This window comes from Panthera uncia, chromosome A2, assembly GCF_023721935.1.
Source record: "Panthera uncia isolate 11264 chromosome A2, Puncia_PCG_1.0, whole genome shotgun sequence".
Lineage (NCBI taxonomy): Eukaryota > Metazoa > Chordata > Mammalia > Carnivora > Felidae > Panthera > Panthera uncia.
In genome coordinates this window covers 157103519-157122157 of record NC_064816.1, presented here as the reverse complement: position 1 = coordinate 157122157, position 18639 = coordinate 157103519, and the positions used below count along the sequence as shown (strand labels likewise).

Here is an 18639-nt window from a genome sequence, read left to right as displayed (position 1 = left end):
CGCCTTCTCGTCGGCCGCAAACTTTCACAAAGCGGCGTGTCCGGCCTCATCAATCTCCATTAATAATAGTTGGTTGGGCCGCGGGGGGCGGGCGGGGTCCCGGGCCGGCCGGCCGGCCGGGCCGCTGGGAACGGGCTCTGCGGAGGGAGCGGAGCCGGGCGCGGCGGCGGCGGGCGGAGGGAGGAAGTGAAGCGTAATTTGAGGAAGATGGATGAGTCCGGAGGGCGACACCCCCAGCCCGCCCGCTCGCCCGCCCCCTCCCTCCTTATGAGAGCGAGGGAGCGCGGCGCCGGAGCCACACTGCGCCGAGCCCGCGCCCCGCAGCCACCTCGGCCCGGGAGCCTGGGAGCGAGCCCTGCGTGTCCGCGCGGGGCGCCCGAGCCGCGGGGCGCACGGCGGCGCCCGGAGGGGAGCGCCCCGGGGCGGCCGTAGCTCCGGGCACGATGCAGAGAGCCGGAGGCGGGGGTGCCCCCGGGGGCAGCGGCGGGGGCAGCGGCGGGGGCCCGGGCACTGCCTTCTCCATTGACTCCCTGATCGGGCCACCGCCGCCTCGCTCCGGCCACTTGCTCTACACCGGCTATCCCATGTTCATGCCCTACCGGCCGCTGGTGCTGCCGCAGGCGCTGGCCCCTGCGCCGCTGCCTGCCGGCCTCCCGCCTCTCGCCCCACTAGCCTCCTTTGCCGGCCGCCTTACCAACACGTTCTGCGCGGGACTGGGCCAGGCCGTGCCCTCGATGGTGGCGCTGACCACCGCGCTGCCCAGCTTCGCGGAGCCGCCCGACGCCTTCTACGGGCCCCAGGAGCTCGCCGCCGCCGCCGCCGCCGCCACTGCCGCCCGAAACAACCCCGAGCCGGGTGGCCGACGCCCCGAGGGTGGGCTGGAAGCCGAGGAGCTGATGCCCGCCCGGGAGAAAGTGGCAGAGCCCCCACCGCCCCCGCCTCCGCACTTCTCAGAGACTTTCCCAAGTCTGCCGGGTAAGTGCTGGGGCCCGACCAGGGCGCCGGGCGGGAGGCTCGTTCACTTGGAAATCCCAGACAGCAGCCGGCTCAGAATCTCAGCACCTGCCTGGAGCCCTGGAATCCCAGACCCCCAGATGCTGGGTTCTGCAGAACCACCTCCAGTTCTCTTCCAAACACGGCACCTCTAGAGCCCAGAACCGCTGCCCTGCTCTGTCTTCCAGAGTGCCTGAAGCCTCACCAAAGACTTCCCAGTACTCCCTTCCAAATTAGTGCCTTTTCTCCCAGCACTCTACTCCTCACGCCTTGGCTCCCATGTCTCTTTTTAAGAATCCCTTCATTTTTCTTCTCCGCAGAGGATAGAGAAGCTGCAACTGTGGGATTCCTGGGGACACTAGCAAGACCCCAGGGTGAGGGTACATTGGGACAGCTGTCAGTTCAGTAAGGGGAAGGCGATTCTGGCTTCTGTGTTGACCCCAAATGGGCTCTGTGATTGCAGGGGCAAAGGGAGAGTCTTAAAGCAGTGGTGACCACTTTGGTGACCCGGTTTAGCCTTAGTAGTAGAGGTCACTTCTGAATTGGCAGATTTAGAGATAAGCCTTGAAGAACTGAGTAACGGGCCTAGCACCTGCTTGACCAGTACTGACTGGGAGGTCAAGAGAGAGGCTAAAGGCTGGGCTGGGTTGGGTGTGGCACAAATGCCTGGAGTCAAGAATCTAGCTAAGATTCTGGAACCAGTGAGATTCAGCTAAGAGATAATTCAGGAACCCTGGATCCTCCATGGGAAGATGCCCTCTCAACGGAGGCAGGGCGTATTAAGCTGAACCCGGTTTAGAATGAAACTACTCTGAGCCCTCCTGACCTCCCTGGTCAGTCCTTAACCCCTAGAAGCCAGTAAAGCTTTCCCCTATCCAGGGGCAAATCCAGGTGTGAGGAGATCCAAAGCTTATATGATTTAGTGGACTCTATTTAAGAAAAAGAGGGGCTGCATGCAGGTGTGGGGTTCCTGAAGCTTAAACTTCTTTAGCATGAGGATGGATCCGCCTATGCTTAACCATTCATCACATCAGCTTGGCGGGAGAAAGTGACCTCAGGAGGCCTGGAGGCTGACTCTAGCAGACGCAAGAAGGAGATCCAAGAGTCCTTTTGTCCTTTGCCAGGAGAAGACAATTCCCGGTGATAGGTTTCTAGGCTCTTCCTTGAAATGGTCCAAAGGTCTCGTCATCCTTCCAGACTCCAAGCGCTGCTACAGGGCTTGTCTTCCTCTTCTTTTCCCCTTGACCCCTGGGCATTTTGGCTTTGGGGATCCAGTTGTTGTTTTTGTACCTGGTTGGGCTGGTGGGGGGGGGGCGGTGTCCAGTGGCTGAAGTCTGAGCAGCATCTTCTAAGGAGGATCAAAAGGAAATGATAGAGCAGCACTTGGATGGTGGGAGGAAATGTCCACAAAATTAAAGGGCCCAGAGGGGAGGGGAAAAGTAGCTGGCAGGACGCCATTCGGAAGAAGAATGAATCAGGAGGATTTTCAGAATAGGATAGTCCTAAGGTAGAAAGGAGCAAGGCAGGCCATCAGAGGGATGGCTTTGGGGGCAATAGGAGCTAGAAGAATAAGCAGATACCTGAGGAAGAGGTGAGCTGAGGGAGAGGAGAAAGGGAGGCAGCCCGGGGAAGGGGAACTGAGGGAGGAATCTGCCTAAGCCCTGGGAAGACTCGTCCTACTCTTTCAGGTCCCCTCGGTTATTTTCACCCATTTATGGAATGGAGGCTCTTTTCTGAAGCAGATAGAATATTTGCTGTAAAAGCAGACAGTGAGTGAGGAAATGAGAGGAGTACGCAGAGGAAAAGAACTGAAAAGAAATATTGAGGAAAGAGGAATAGAGGAAAGGAAGGACCAACAAATGTGCTGTGTCCCCAGATTATCCAAAGGGAAAAGAGACAGAAGAGGTCTGTCTGTTGGAAGAGATAGTTACAAGGGATTTCTAGCCTGGGCTGTAAGAATACTGAACAGAGTCTCTGGACCAGAAGTGTAGTGTGTGTGTGTGTGTGTGTGTGTGTGTGTGTGTGTGTGTGTGTGTGAAAGAGTTCTGTTTTGAGAGGTTTGGGAGCAAACTAAATAAATGTTCTAGTAGGAAATGGGGAAAAGTGTCAACACCAGGAGTAATTTTTTAAAAAGGTTTTTCAATATTGGGAGTGATGGTAAACTGGAATTTATACGTAGAGAATGATCAAGGAGAGATCATCATCTGAGGAAAATGTTGGAAGCAATAAAAAGACACTTGTTCTTTGAGTAAAGACAATTTTTTTTGGGGGGGGGAGGGGCGCCTGGGTGGCTCAGTCGGTTGAGTGTCCGACTTCGGCCCAGGTCATGATCTCATGGTTGGTGGGTTCGAGCCCCGTGTCAGGCTCTGTGCTGACAGCTCAGGGCCTGGAGCCTGTTTCGGATTCTGTGTCTCCCTCTCTCTGCCCCTCCCCAGCTCTTGCTCACACTCTGTCTCTGTCAAAAATAAATAAACTTAAAAAAAATTTTTTTTAATAAAAAAGACTTTTTTTTTTTTTGGCTAAGAATGATGAGAAGGAGACCCTACAGAGGAAGAATTCAGAGAGGTGCTAGAGTGAAGGTAATCAGTCATATTGGGAAGAGGTACACATAAAGGGTTTATAGTGGGGCTTGTGGGGCAGAGCAATAAGGAGAGATTTCAGAGGATAGAGACTGAGATCTTTATCTGTGACTGCCACCTCCTATCACTCACCAGGCCACTCACATCCCCCTGGCCAGCCCTCATTTTTCTCCTTAAGTAGTTGAGAAAAGAAAAGGAGATTCCAGAAATGTTAAACGTAGAATCAGTGTGGGGAGTGATGACACATGGCCCTTGCTGAAAATGGGAAAACGGATATTTGGGGAATTGTATTAGAATATTTAGTATGAAATAAGAGAGTTTTTGCTTGAATAATGGGATTGAAACCTCAACATTAGAAGAGTTTTGGAGAAAGAATGCTGCCTTTAAAATGAGAGAGGAGGAATTGCTCTCCTAGTGTGAATGGGTAACATTGCTCTGAAATTAATTTCCATTTGTTTAGCATTTTACAGTTACTAGCCCTGTTAAGTGAAATTATAGTGAAGGTAGGCCAGTTTGGAGAATGATGAGTGAAGTTCTTTTTCTTGGGAATTACTATTTTTTTTTTGTAAATTTTGCTTCAAGAGAGACACCACCTTACTACAATTGATGATGAAGAAAAGAGAACTTTATTACGATTTGCGTGCAGGGGTAGAAGCTCTATTAGCAGGCAAAAAAAAAAAAAAAAAAAAACCACAACACGGTGTTCAGAAATAATGGGTAGAAAAGGTATTGAGAATGGTAGATTAAAAATAATTCTGGGTTTAGAGTGTGGGCAACAGTGAGGATAATTGGGGAAGGTATCTTGGTGGAAGTGCTAAAAGGAGAGAATTTGGATTCCTGGAGAAGATTTAAAAGTATGAATCAACAGAAGAGCCCAGAATAGCAAGCCATTTATATAATTAAAAAATCATTAGCCATATTAAAAAGGTAGAAATAAACAGATGAAATTAATTGTAATAACATATTTCATCAAACCCAATATGTCTGATACTACTTCAGCATTAATCGATATAAAAATATTTAATGAGATATTTTATATCCTCTTTCCATATTGCCTTCAGTCTCCAGTGTGTATGTTATACTCCCAGCACGTCTCAGTTCCATCAGCCGTGTTTCAAGTGGTCAGTAGCCTCATGTGGGCAGTGGTGACTTTTACTCAACATAACTGATCTAAAAGTCGTAAGAACAGAGTCATGTGAAAGTGATGGGGGCATGGAGCTTTGAATTGGGGTGGATAGTGAAGTCTTCTCCGTGTTAGGAATAACGCAGAAAAGAGAGTAGCAAACTCTAAGTAAGTAAACCGTCAAAGGGGAAAAGGGAGTGGGTTGGGCAGCGGTGATCCTGTTGTATGTGAAGGTGCACGTGAGCTCTGACCGAGAGTAGGTCCCAGCTGACTTGCAGACGTGGTGCAAATACGCGTCACAGAAACGATGGGTGAAGGTGATGCTGTGTGCCGGGGGAATGATGGAAAGAGCTGTCCGTTGGTAGAAACACAGAAGAAAACTTTAAATTGGGGGTGCTTACAGCAATGATTCAGGGAGAAAGGAATTGGATTGCTTGAAAACAAAGACTTAAGAAGTGAGGGATGGCAGAGAGTCCATATATAATCATTGGATGGATGATAAACATATAGTGAGAGATTCCCATGGAAGATAATGCCAGTATGGAGCATGGTGAAGAGAAGAAAACATTTGAGAAGAAAACACTGAGATGATACAGGAAGAAGAATATGCTGGGACCAACTGGGAGATGACAGTGTAGTGAACGTTATTTTTAAAAACTAAATTAAAAATTTGCTGATTTCTGAATAGAGATTGGCAATAATGACAGAAACCATGCAAGGAGACTAGGGAAACTTTCTAGGAGCATGATATTTGAGGGCTGATTGCTATGAGCTAAGCACCCAGTTGTAGCTAGAGAACATTTTAGGTGACCATCAATTTTTGAATAGGTGCCCATTATGACTGTCAAGATGTATTTACTCATGAGAGAAAAACAGGAAATGATAATGTGATATGGAATCAGAGACTTCTGTTACAATTAGGAGGGAAATTTTTCTTGGAAGCAATGGAGACGCATGTTTTCCCAGAAATGTTGAGCACACAGAGTGTTTGCTCCGCTGACATTTATAGAAAGGCAAGTGTTGCATTAACTTAATGTGATTCGAAGGGTCATTTATTTAGGAGTCATGACACATGCACTCAGGTCTCAGCTTCGTCACTTATTAGTTGTGCAGCTTTGGCAAGTTGCTCCCTTCAATTCAGGGAACATTTATTGTGTGTTTATTATGGGCTTAGTATATTCAGGACCCTATGGGAGAGTCAAGTCTTATAACTTCTCTAGGCTTAAGTTTCCTCATCTGAAGCATAAAAGTTTTGATTTAGATTATTTAAAAAAAATTTTTTTTAATCATTTATTTCTGAGACAGAGCATGAGTGGGGGAGGGGCAGAGAGAGGGGAGACACGGAATCGGAAGCAGGCTCCAGGCTCCGAGCTGCCAGCACAGAGCCTGACGCGGGGCTAGAACTCGCGGACCGTGAGACCATGACCTCAGCCGAAGTCGGACGCTCAACCGACTGAGCCACACAGGCGCCCCCAGATTAGTTTTAATGTCTCTGTCAATTCCATAGAATAAAAGCTTGTTTTTCTAGCTTCAGTGTGTTTCATGGGCCCCTTGTAAAGGGATCTGTTAATTATTAGTAGGGGAAAAATTACATCTTTATTTTTACTTTATTCCTAACTAAAAGTTGGCATTTTCTTTAATTACGAGTGTAGGCCAGAAACGATAGTAGTTTCAGCAGTAACTGAGATTTTTGTCATCAATAGAAATTACAGATGCTTTCTTATAAGTTTATATAGTCTTTGGAGGCATCTTGTTCAAAGAATTAACAAGCGTATATGATTATAACACAAATGCATTTTTAAATATCTGAAAACTGCATTTTTATATAGTTGGCTTCTCATGTAATCCTATGTGTTTTATGTTATACACCTAAAAAACATTATTCTGAGAAGGGATTCACAGGTTGTATCAGACTGCCAAGGAGTTCATGGCACAAACAGTGTTAAGAACCCCTAGTTGGGGGACAGAGATCTTAGAAATGACAAGAGGAAAATTGTATCAGGAGGATTAGAATGGGATCTTGAGGTGCCTTATACCGTTGTGAAAGTAACACTTGGGAGGGTTGGAATAGAGAAGGGGGATCTCTGCGGTGGCATATGTAAATATGGAGATATATATTTAGTTGATTAGGAGGGTAATTCTTATACTCAGAATGATGGGCATAAATAGTCTATACTGGGAATAATGGGAGTGAGGAAGTAATTGGAATAATGAAGGGGAAATATTTTAATTGGAAAGGAGGGACATGACATGATGAACGAAGTGCTTTGCATTGAGAGTAATGTCACGATGGGAAGCTATAGGCAAGAATTTTGCCTTGAAAGTAATGAGGAAAGAAGGAGCTTTGCCTCAACCGAAGCTGGGAATTGGGAAAGGGAAACGAGCATGATGGAGCAGATGTGCAACAAGAGAAACTTAAGGAGGACCGATGGCAGGGAAAGGGGTTGGTGGGAGAGGATTTTTATCTAGAGGGAATAGGAAAATGCCCCACGCTGGGGTAGGAGAGAAGAAACCCCGAACCGATGGAAAGCATGGCACTGTCTGTGCAGGTGGTGGTGCTCATGGCTACAGTGGTAGTGATGATGAGGCAAGAGGTCTGGGTGTGGGAGTGATGGAGAAAAGGCTTGGGTTTTTCGTTGGCAATACGGTCGTGCCGGGAGAAAGTTGTCAGCTTAGAAACACCGATGTGTTAATTGGGAGAAAGAGTGTGGGGAGAAGAGATGCTTGAATTTGGTGTGATGGAACAGCGGACTTACACAAGTTGAACTGAGTTGTGGTAGCAAGAGGCAACACAGGACTACAGCTAGTTGTGAAGCAATGTCTTCATTCCCTTCCCATTGTGGAAGGGAAAGGAATAACCTTCAAGTGATGACATGAGAAATCTGTATTAGAAGCAAGGGGGCTGCAGGGACTCAGAGAGACTAGGGTTATGAGGAGGGAAGAGCACTGTGTGAAAAATGAGCATGGGAGAAGCAGAAAAAAATGCTTCTGAACTGGGGGTGAGGGGAGATGGATTTCTTGCTGGATTACGGAGGAAATGGAATTACAATGGAAGCAATGGAGAAAATGGAAGTGTGTATTGGAAGCAACGGGAAGAGAAGTATAGTGCGGAAGTGTACTAGAAGGAGGGAGGAAGACGAAATTATCCTGAGAGTGAAGGTAAGAAGCACTTTGTGCTGGATTTGGTGGCAGCCCTTCTACACGTTATGCGTAGATACTAGAAACGTGTGACTGAGGGATCCCGGCCAAGTCACACCCGTCTATGTCTTAACTTCCTCATCAGTACCATTAGGGGTTTGAGTTAGATGATCTCCAAGGTCACTTCCGGCTCTACAATCGTTTTATCTGTAAGGATACCTTTATTAATTAATTGTTTCCTTTGGGGGGAAAAAGGCATCCTGAGCAAAGGTTGGGGGAAATTCTGTACCTCTCAGTGCTGAATTGTCGTGGCCACTGAAAAGGAGGCAGGCTGGGATATGTACATCTTGAGGCGAAGTCGGGGCTGGGCTTGACGATAGTGGAGGTCTTGTCTTCTGGGATTGGGGAGGTGTTATCAGAGCTATGGCTGTGTACGGTTGTCAGAGAGAGAAACGTCTGATGAAGGTGAGTGATCTTATCAAGGCCAAAAAAAATTTGGGATGGGAGCCCCTGGGTGGCTTAGTCGGTTAAGCGTCTGAGTCTTGATTTCGGCTCAGACCACGATCTCACGATTGTGAGACCAAGCATCTGGCTCTGTGCTGGGTTTGGAGCCCGCTTAAGATTCTCTCTCTTCCTCTGTCCCTTCCCCGTTCTTGTTCTCATTCTCTCACGCTCTCTCTCCCCCTTCCTCCTTCCCTCTCTAAATAAGTTAATAAATACACAGCAACAACAACAAAACTTTAAAAAATTGGGGATCAGTTGTGCCTGACTTTACCTGGTGAGGAAGGAAGGAGTGCCCGTGAGGGAGTGAGAAAAAGAGAAGCCGCGTGGTGGAGCCCGTTCCTGGCCTTCTCCGTTACGTCTTCATCTGGTACAGTATTTGTGATAGGGTGCCACGGCAACCCAGTGTTCACAAAGAGATGTGGTGCTGCACGGCGGGACGAGCTTGGGCTTTGGATACAGATCTCGGTGCTACCCTTTCTTCGCGAGACAGATATTAACAGCAGCATACTCAGTCCCAGTTTCCTCACCAGCAAAACGGGGCAACGATACTTACCTCACAGAGTTAAGGATTAGATGAGAAGATGTTGTTCGGCATCCTCAAGTAATAGGTGCGCAAGAAATTCCTGGTGTCGTCCGTGTACTGGAAACGGATGGGGAGCCTACCTGGGAATTAAGTTGTGGAAGACTTCTTTACTAGAACCGCATAGGATAGGTGACACCCTTTGTGCTGATAGGGAGAAATAAGTCTGGAAGTAATGCTAGAAATAGCACCGTATCCTGAGAAGTGAATGCCGGGAGAGAACCAAGGTATGCAGCTGATGAGGGTAGATGTCCCATTTTTTCCTTTGGCTCTTTCCCCCTCCTTTGATTTCTCTGTCTCACATTTCGGCATTCTCTGTAGAAGCCAAGACTACCCAACACCTTCCTTCCGTGTCCCACCGGAGCCTGTTCTTTTCTTTACATTGTGTGTATATTAAAAAACACCTCTCCTTCTTTCCTCACCCGAATTCCTATTCCCTCATATGTCTGATCTCGCCTTGACGTTAAGAGCAAAGCTATTGGATTAAAGTAATTCACACTCAGATGGATTAAGGAGATTTTTTAAAGTCCAGATGAATTTCAAACTGGTGGAATATTAGGTGGCGTTATCATGAATAATTTCAGGTAATGCGGAAACACTGTTTTGGATGGGATTGCTGTGGAGTGAGGCGGAGAGGCTTACCTTCCCCGGAGTCATGCAATTATTGTCACTTGCACTTACAGCACGGGGTGCGGTCAGAGCTCTTTGGGTTGCAGGTGACAGTAGCTCAACTCTAAGCTAAAATGGGCATTTATGGATTCACGTGGTTCTAAGTATAGGCGTTGAGTGGATCCGAAAATGCAAACAGTATCTGTTAGATCTTTTTTTTTCCTTTCACTTGGCTGAGGGAAAGAGGCTTTGCCACATTCCGTCTTTAAGAGAGGTGAGAAAGGGCACGAGCATAAGCAGCTCTAAATTTTTACAATCCTAGCTTGAGACCCCAGTGGATTCTAACACACACACAATTCACTGGAGGCCAGTCTCCTGGCAGATGGGAGAGATGGGATGTTAGGATTGGTCAGATCCAGGCCACGTGCTGCACGGCCGTGAAGGCGGGGAAATGCGATGGACAGGCCACCGTACTGGGTAGTTGATGAAAAGCGGTGCCCAAAGGGAGGGAGGGAGGGACGGGTGCTGAGCAGACAAAAATAAATCCCAAACAGATGTCTACCTCAACCCAAAAGAAAGAATCTACCTTAACTCCCTTCCAGTACTAGGGAGGAAAGCCTTCTCCGTGGCTCAATAAATACTCCTAAGAGTGAGGGAAGAGACAGGGAGAGCGGAGCGCTGAAGAGAGCTCTGTAATGAATGAGGTGGAGAGATGGGCACGGTAGAAGAATGTCTATTCCTCAGTGAGGCTGAGTCCTGTACAAGAAAGAGCTGTACTTGAGGGATGATGGAGATATTTGTAAACTAGAAGCTAGAAAAAGAAATGGATAGTAAAACAAAACTGTTTCCATAATTTGGCGATATTATTTTTTAAATGAAAAAATACAGGGGTGCCTGGGTGGCTTAGTTGGTTAAGCGGCTGACTTCGGCTTGGGTCATGATCTTATAGCTCGTGGGTTCAAGCCCCGCCCCACATCGGGCCCTGTGCTGACAGCTCGGAGCCTGGAGCCTGCTTTGGATTCTGTGTCTCCCTCTCTCTCTACCCCTCCCCTGCTCGTGCTCTGTCTCTCTGTCTCTCTCTCAAAAGTAAACAAACATTTAAAACATTTTTTAATGAAAGAATACATTTCTAAATAAAAGGAATGCTGACCGGTAAGATTACATCATACAAACAATAAGGACAGAAAAAATAGATCTGGTAGGAATTTTGTCTTGGGGAATGATGGGAGAAATAGCCTATTAAGGACAAAGGTGAAATTTGGTAAGTGAGGCCTCTCTTATGGCAAGTGTAAGAGCCTTCTCTGAGCATGGTAAGGGAAGATATTAATGATGAGGCTGGAGCTCTGGAGTGATAAGTGAAAGGAATGAGACCTAACTAAAACCAGGTTTGGTGGGAAGGTTATCTGATGAGGCGTCTGGGCATTTACTTCAAGTGCGAAGGGAAAAGAAGATATTTTACCGGAAAGGATAGAAGGAGCATTGGTTGGAGATTTAGGAGCCCAAGGTTCTAGACATTAATCTATCTCTAGCCGAGTGACTTAGGAAAATCATTTAATCTTTCTGAAACTCCGTGTTTCCACCTGAAACAAGGTTGCCAAACCTTCCATTAGTGCTACTAATAGGTCTACTCTATTTCAGCGAGTTGCTTAAAGGTAAATAGTAAGCGTGGAGATGTTTTGGAACATCAACGTTTACAAGGGTGCCCTTGGCAATGACAGTGTTGGTATGCCATGAGAGGAACTCTGAGCTTGGAGTGGTGGGGAAATTGCCCTGAGCTCGTCATGAAGGTGGGAGGGGTCCTGGACGGCAGTGGTGTAGAGAAAACTCTCAAGTCAATTTGGAGTAAGGAGTGCTGAAGGGTCGTGGGAGAGTGGAGAGACAGAAAGTAAAAATGAATTTTCCTTATTGCACCAAAAGTGATAGGAAGGGGTGGTAGCATGAAAGGGGATGAGTGAAAAATAAATTGAAAGTGAGCTAATTGCCGTAAATGACGAGAGGAAGTACTGTCTCCACGAAGAACAGAGAAATAATTCCGTGCTGGACATCATGATGAAGATTTGGAAACGAGAATGGTGGCAAACATATCTCTTTTTTTGAGGGGTGACCTGAGTTTCTTTCTACCTTTTGACCTCACGCAAAATTGTTTCTGTATTCAGGAAGCTGAGTAGTTGACTCAGGAGGAGACTTACTACCCTGACAGTAGTTCAGGGTGTGTGAGGGTAGTTGTTTTGAAAGTAGAGGGAAGTCAGAACTGAGTATCATGAGAGAGAGACTTCTCTTCAGTGAATAATAAAGGCTGTTGATTTTATAGAAGGTGAAACAGAACAGGATGGATGAGGGACAGCACAGGGGCTCTGTGAGTTCCCACAGCTGGGGTCTAAAGTGGTTTTCCACTCCTTGGGTGGTTGTCTGCACCACAACCCAGGCCCAGCCCACCCTTCTTGGTGACCACAGCTCTAGATGGTGCAAGTCTGGTGCTATTTTTTCTCCTGGAGAGTATCTACCGGGGGTTCTTTGGCCCTTGATTTCTTCCCCAGCCTGACCAGACCCGCTCATAAGATGGGCTTTTCTGTACCTCTGGCGCCCTCTTGGAAGGAAGGCCCCACGCAGATGTGTCCCTGGAGCCTGAATACTGCTCTCTGGAGTGGGAAGTATGCTCTCGGCATGGACTTGACAAGTAATTGTGGCATAAACCTTCTGATTTCTGGTTCTTAGGATAATCACATCCACCATGAGAATTCGTAAGAACTCTAGATATTTCCTCGTAACTGATCTGCCCCACACTCATAGGATAGACACCACACTTCTTTCTGATCCTAGGCTTACACGTAAGGAGTAAGCTGAAAACTCAGCATACTCTTACGTCACCAATAACATCACTTTCATACGCAAAGAACAGAACCTTTCTGTTTGGCCTAGCTATGTACATAGTCAAATTGTTTCCAATTAAAACTTTTTTCTTCTGAAATTATTCTCATCGGAATCATTATTTCCCATGTAAAATTTGCAGTGAGGTCTTATGGATCAAGTTTTTTGTTCATATCAACCGGTTATAGCATCTGCGATTAGTAATTTACTTTTATGGACATTATATCTACCAAGCCCAATTATTCTAAATCAAATTTTGCAATTAGCAATTTTATTAAAAAGATTTGCTTCTGTCAGTTTTTAGTCAATAACACGTTTTTCTACATGCAGTTTGTTTTATTTTGTTTGATTATATTTACCATTAATATTCATTACAAATCAGATAAAATAAAATAGCTTGCATTTATTTTGTAGCTCATCCATTAGAAAAGAGTAAGCTGTTTCAGGATTACTATATTGTTTTGTTTTTGACAGAGTGTGCACGTGCACACCAGGTGGGGAGGGGCAGAGAGCGAGCAAGAGAACCTTAAGCAGGCCCCATGCTCACGTGCAGCGTGGAGCCCCAGTCCCACAGCTACGAAATCATGACCTGAGCAGAACTCACGAAGCGGATGCCACCTCGGTGCCGCAGGATTGGTACATTGTTAAGGGTTGGTCTCCCTTTTTGCCTCACCCAATTCTTTTCAATGTGTCTCCTTCACTTTGGGCAGTGATTCTTGAAGTGCTCTTAGTGGAGCAAAGAACATGTGGCAGGGTGAGAATGCTTTGTTTTGCTCTAAATGCAGCAATGTTTGGGGGGAGAAAGGCAGGGGTGTGGTTTTTGTAAGCTTTTTGCTCTTCCCCCCCCCCTATTTTCTACCCCTCCTTTCAACTTTCCAGCCCTTTGACTTTCTCCGATTCATCATTTCGTTCTCCTGCCACTACATCTACCCCACTTCTCTCTTGTCCCAGTCCTCTTTCTGCCTTCTTTGGCCTTACCTTTTCTTTCTCACTTCTCAGTGTTATTCACTGCCCTAGACCTTCTCCTTTGAGAGTCAAGCTGTATTTCCCCCTCCCGTGGCTTTCTCCTATTGCCCCGCCCCCACCTGCCTCCAAGAGTTCCTTATCAGAGCCCTCAATGTCATGATTATAAAGGCTCAGAGAGAAACTCTGGCCCCTGTCACTCGGCATCCCGCCGGGATCGAGTAACCAAGAGAGGTTGTGAACCTGTGCCCCATGTATGGCTTTAAAAGCAGCACTGAGGGAGGCCTGCTTATGTGGGCTTGGTTTTATGGAATCTGTCTGAAGACAGAGGGATAGATGATATGATCTCAGGGGGGCCCTGCCAGATCAAGGAAGCTGGGAGCCTCGTCTCAATCACCATCAGTTTAGATTTATGGGACGCCCCCTGGGTGCTTGGAGCTGTGCTAAATGATTTCGCCCTTCAGGCCCTGAAATCCAGTTTCTGCCTTTTTAGCAGCTGTTTAAAATATTGTATTGTTGGGCTGCGTTTTTACAAGCTTTTATTCTTTTTGTTATTACTTACTACAAACCATGTTTTAAAAATTGCAAGTTCAAGGATTTAGTAATGATGTACGTTTACTTCATCTTCATGTATTTGGTAATGATGTATATAGTAATGAGGGGTTTCCCCTCCTTTCTTTTAGCATAAGACCCTATAGATTCCCACTGCATATGGGTTTCTCTCCAGCCAATGTGAGATCAGAGGGCATACTGAAAAGTGGATAGAATCATACTCATGGAGAGGATGTCTTCTGGGGACTGGATGGGGTGGAGTTGTGGGGAATATTTTAGGAGAGGGTTGGGAAAGGAAGAACAGAGATAGAAGTGGGAGAGAGAGGGGCGCCTGGGTGGCTCAGTCGGTTAAGCGTCCAACTTCGGCTCAGGTCATGATCTCGTGGTTCATGAGTTCGAACCCCGTGTCGGGCTCTGTGCTGACAGCTCAGAGCCTGGAGCCTTCTTCAGATTCTGTGTCTCCTTCTGTCTCTCTGCCCCTCCCCTCCTCAAGCTCTGTGTCTCTCAAAAAGAAATATTAAACAAATAAGTAAATAAATAAATAAATAGAAGTGGGAGAGAGGGAGGAAGGGAGAAAGTGCTGGGAATAGGTTTTTATTTAGTCAACAAATATTTATTAGGTGCCTACTCTGCAGTTGATTTCCTAGATGCTGAAGATACAGAAGTGAAAAAAATGTATTAAAAATCCCTACCTTCATGAAGCTTATATTCTAATAGGAAAAGACAGTCAATAAAATAAATAAAATTGGTGACATGTACTATAGCAACAAATAAAGCAGAAAAGGGAGATAGGAATACTGGGAGTTGTTTGTTTGTTTGTTTAGGGAGTTTTCATTTTTAAAAGATGATCAGGGAACATCTCCTTGGTAAAGCAAGGACTTGAAGGAGGCAGGAAATGAGCCAGCGCAAAAATCTAGATGAAGAGCCTAGTATTCCAAACAGAAGAATAAGTTGGCGGAGGGGGAGGGCAGGGCAGGCAGAAGCAGGGAAACCAGTTTGGAGAAAAGGTCGATGTACTGGGCAAGACATGATGCTGACTTGGATTAGTGGTCGCAGAGGAGGTGGTGAGAAGGGCAGGCTCTGGGATTGGGCATGGGTTGTGAGAGAGAGGAGTGAAGGATTGATCTGAACCACAAGGAGGACGAACTACCATTAACCAAGCCGGGAAATACATGGGTGCAGATGGTGAAGAGCTGGTTTGGGGGAGAGGTCAGGAGTTCAGTTTGGGACATGTTAAGTTTGAGGTGCGTGGAAACGGAAAGGAGTGTGAGGAGGAACCACTGGCGACGCGAAGGAGGAAGCCAAGGATGTGACGTTGCAGAAAACAAAACGTACTTGGCCAGGAAGGAGGGACCGGAGAAAGTGTGGACCGAGAGGGGAGGACGTGAGGAGGGATATCGAGACACCACGTGGAGCGGGTGCTAAGAAGCTCAGACCAGCTGCCAAAGAGAATAGAGCATCCTTGCTAATGAAAAGCAACAAACAGGAGGAACATGGGAAGGCTGGGTGAGCCTAAACTAGGGTATGCCACACGGGTTTTGAAGTCAGATAGAATGAAGCACGAAAGGAAGAAAAGGCAGGGCCTGGGGATAAAAATGCCCTTGAGATGCGCAGCAGCTGACTGTGACGGTGGTGGGTAATCTGGAGGTGGGCTGACAATTCTGGCCTCTAAGGAGAGTGTAAACATGGTTCTCAAGGAAAAGAAACAGGCGTAGATTGATTGCGTCAGGGAAGGGAAAGGACAACCCCGGGGATGGGGAAGGGGAAAGTTACTGGGCTGGTCCTGGAGACGCTGAGAAGTTCCTTCTGGAGCACAGGCAGGTGGGGAGGTGTGCTGGAAGGTGTTCTAGCCCCGTAGGCATGTGCACACACGTTTCCCCTTTAAAGCATTTCACCGCTCCCTGAAGTTATTTTACTTCGGGCCGTATTTTCCACCTCAGATCTTCTGCGTGTCCGTGTGATGCGTGGTGGTTATAGATAGATGCACTCCGGCACCTACAGAATCCTGCCCTCTTCACACATCAACCGGATGGTAAAAAGCTGACTATTCAGTTTACTCTTGTTCTCTTTCCTATTGGTTGGCTTTCTTTTGAGTTTTTGTTTCACTGCTTGTTGGCCCTTTGGGCAGCAAACAAGGCAGTTTTACAACTCAACTACTGAAAATATTTGTAACGCGTTCTTTGCAGTTCTGACAAAACAGTGGGCAGGATTAAAACCAATGATTAAGTATTAGAATTACACACGGATTTGAAATGCTTCATATGGCTGATTACAAATAATCAGTGATCTACTAAATGAGCCAAAATTTATTTTACCGTTTTCCTATCTGTATTTTCCCCTGTTGCACTTCTCTTTCTTCGTCTCCTCCCGTATTCCCTCCAGTTCCTCCAGCTGACGTCAAGCTCAGGGGCCTCAGGATTCTGAACTTGAGCAGAAAGCAGCTGTTTATGCTGCTCAAGCATCCTTGGTTGGGAAAGAGGGAAGGTGGGAAAGAGAAGATATCATTTTATAATTAAGGAGTAGGGGAAGGGTGAAAAGGGGACTAAGAGGGCTAAGCGATTGGAAGAAAAATCTGGCCACAGATAAGGTGGCCCTGGGAGGGCTCCCCATTCTGGGCTGGATGATCTGGTCAAGAATTAGAAGTAGAGGTAAGGAAACCTCTTTGGGGTAAGGAAATCCTTTGATAATATTTCTTGGGCCCAGATTTGGGGATCGGTGGGGATGGGGAATCAGATGACCCTTAGGTTTCCGTCTGGAAGTGAGATTCTAAGATTCTAGATCTAGGGAAGAGGGAAGGTAGGGAGACAGAACAGAGTTTAGCACTGGGGTGGGTGAGGATTCCTAGGAGAGTAACAAAGGCCAGCAGTGTGATGTCCCCCCTCTATCCTGCAGAAGCACATCCTTCTACACGGCTTCCTCCTGCCCATAGTAACGGAAAGGCTCCTAGGCCGGGTCCCACACTGCTTCATTCTGGGACCTGAGGCTGTGCAGTCTGGATCTGGAGGGCTGGTGAAGGAGTGGAAAGTGCTTGGTCTGGGTTTGGAGAAAGCTGGGAAGGTAGTGGGTAGGGAGAAAGAGGTGGGGGGGGGGGGGGGTAAAGTTGGGTCACAGTCCTGGGAATGACATTCCTTTGATATGCACTTACTGCCTCCCCCCCACTTTGCTGTAGTGAAATCTGTGCTGGTTAATAGCTCTCTTTCCATCTCTTTGTCTTCCCTGAACCTCTTCCCCACCCCGTGTCCTGGATGTGCCGTCCTTGTCTCCCCTCCTCCCCATCTCCCCCCTTCCATGTCTCGTGCCCTCCTGCCGTCATCCTGTCCGTGCCCGGCCCTGGTTCCATGTGCCTCCTCCAACCTGTCTGCCTTTTCCTTGCCTGCTCCTTCCCCATCCGTTGGTTTTCGCTCCCCACAGCAGAGGGGAAGGTGTACAGCTCAGATGAGGAGAAGCTGGAGGCACCAGCAGGAGACCCGGCAGGCAGCGAACAGGAGGAGGAGGGCTCAGGCGGTGACAGCGAGGACGACGGTTTCCTGGACAGTTCTGCGGGGGGCCCCGGGGCTCTCCTGGGACCTAAACCGAAGCTAAAGGGAAGCCTGGGGACTGGAGCTGAGGAGGGGGCACCAGTGGCAGCTGGAGTGACAGCTCCTGGGGGCAAAAGCCGACGGCGCCGCACGGCATTTACCAGTGAGCAGCTTTTGGAATTGGAGAAGGAGTTCCACTGCAAGAAATACCTGAGCTTGACAGAGCGTTCCCAGATCGCCCACGCCCTCAAGCTCAGCGAGGTGCAGGTCAAGATCTGGTTTCAGAATCGGCGGGCCAAGTGGAAGCGCATCAAAGCTGGCAACGTGAGCAGCCGTTCCGGGGAGCCCGTGAGAAACCCCAAGATTGTTGTCCCCATACCTGTGCATGTCAACAGGTTTGCTGTACGGAGCCAGCACCAACAAATGGAACAGGGCGCCCGGCCCTGACGGGGCTCCCAAGGATCCTGGAAGGCAGCCGATCTGTCCCCGAGCCTGCTCTGAGACTGGGTTAGGGTTCTGCGGACCAGCGGGGCTGCTGCTACGTTGCTGCCCTGGGAGAGGGCTCCGTCGGCAACTAACTTAGCGCTAGGTACGCTCTCCTGGCAACCTGAGACCTGGGCCCCTGGCCCTGAGCCTATTCCAGGGATCCTCAGACCGGGGGCTTCAGAGCTAACGGGGCTTGAGTCCTCATCACTGCGGAGCTGTTGTTGGGGGGAGACGGACTCCTGGGGAGGGGGTGGGTTCTCACCCACCAAGGGCCTGAAAGCTTCCCACTAATGCCCTGGGATTACTTCTCACAGGGGTGGAGAGAATCCAGGGTGATGCCTAGCCAAGCTGATCACAGCTCCTTATTTATTTTCTGTAAAGTTTGTATATATGGAGCTATCTGCCTCTGTCTGTCTGTCTGTCTGCACCCCTGAGAGAGACTGGGAAAGTTCGATGTTCCGTCATCATTAGCCAGAGTTCAGTTCCCTCTTACTGCCTTGTGGGCGCGGTCTGGCCTGTCTGTAGCGCAAGGGCACGCAAAGAAACAGAATGAAACTGTCACCGGCCTCCTTAGAAAACCTTCGGCTCGCACCATCTCCCCCCATGTAAACTACCTTCACTTCTGTCCTTCCCCGTCCCGGTACCTCCCGCAGTCCGCACCTAGGCCTCACGTTCCCAGCACAACACTTCTTTTCTCTTTACCCATTAAACAGGCAAGCTTCTTCA

The 18639-nt window shown here is 47.9% G+C and overlaps 1 protein-coding gene across 1 annotated transcript; it reads left to right on the top strand.

Annotated features, from left to right (window-relative positions):
* Nucleotides 1-443: 443 nt before the first annotated feature.
* On the top strand, nt 444-18639 carry GBX1 (gastrulation brain homeobox 1). The gene is made up of 2 exons (XM_049642127.1): nt 444-975; nt 17321-18639. The coding sequence occupies exons 1-2, from the start codon at nt 444-446 to the stop codon at nt 17872-17874; spliced, it is 1086 nt and encodes a 361-aa protein (XP_049498084.1). The 3' UTR covers nt 17875-18639.

Excerpts from the sequence above, each read along its gene's own strand:
- GBX1 (XM_049642127.1), top strand. The coding sequence starts at position 444 with ATGCAGAGAGCCGGAGGCGGGGGTGCCCCCGGGGGCAGCGGCGGGGGC. Across the intron at positions 976-17,320 it reads GACTTTCCCAAGTCTGCCGG|CAGAGGGGAAGGTGTACAGC; the intron begins GTAAGTGCTGGG and ends CGCTCCCCACAG.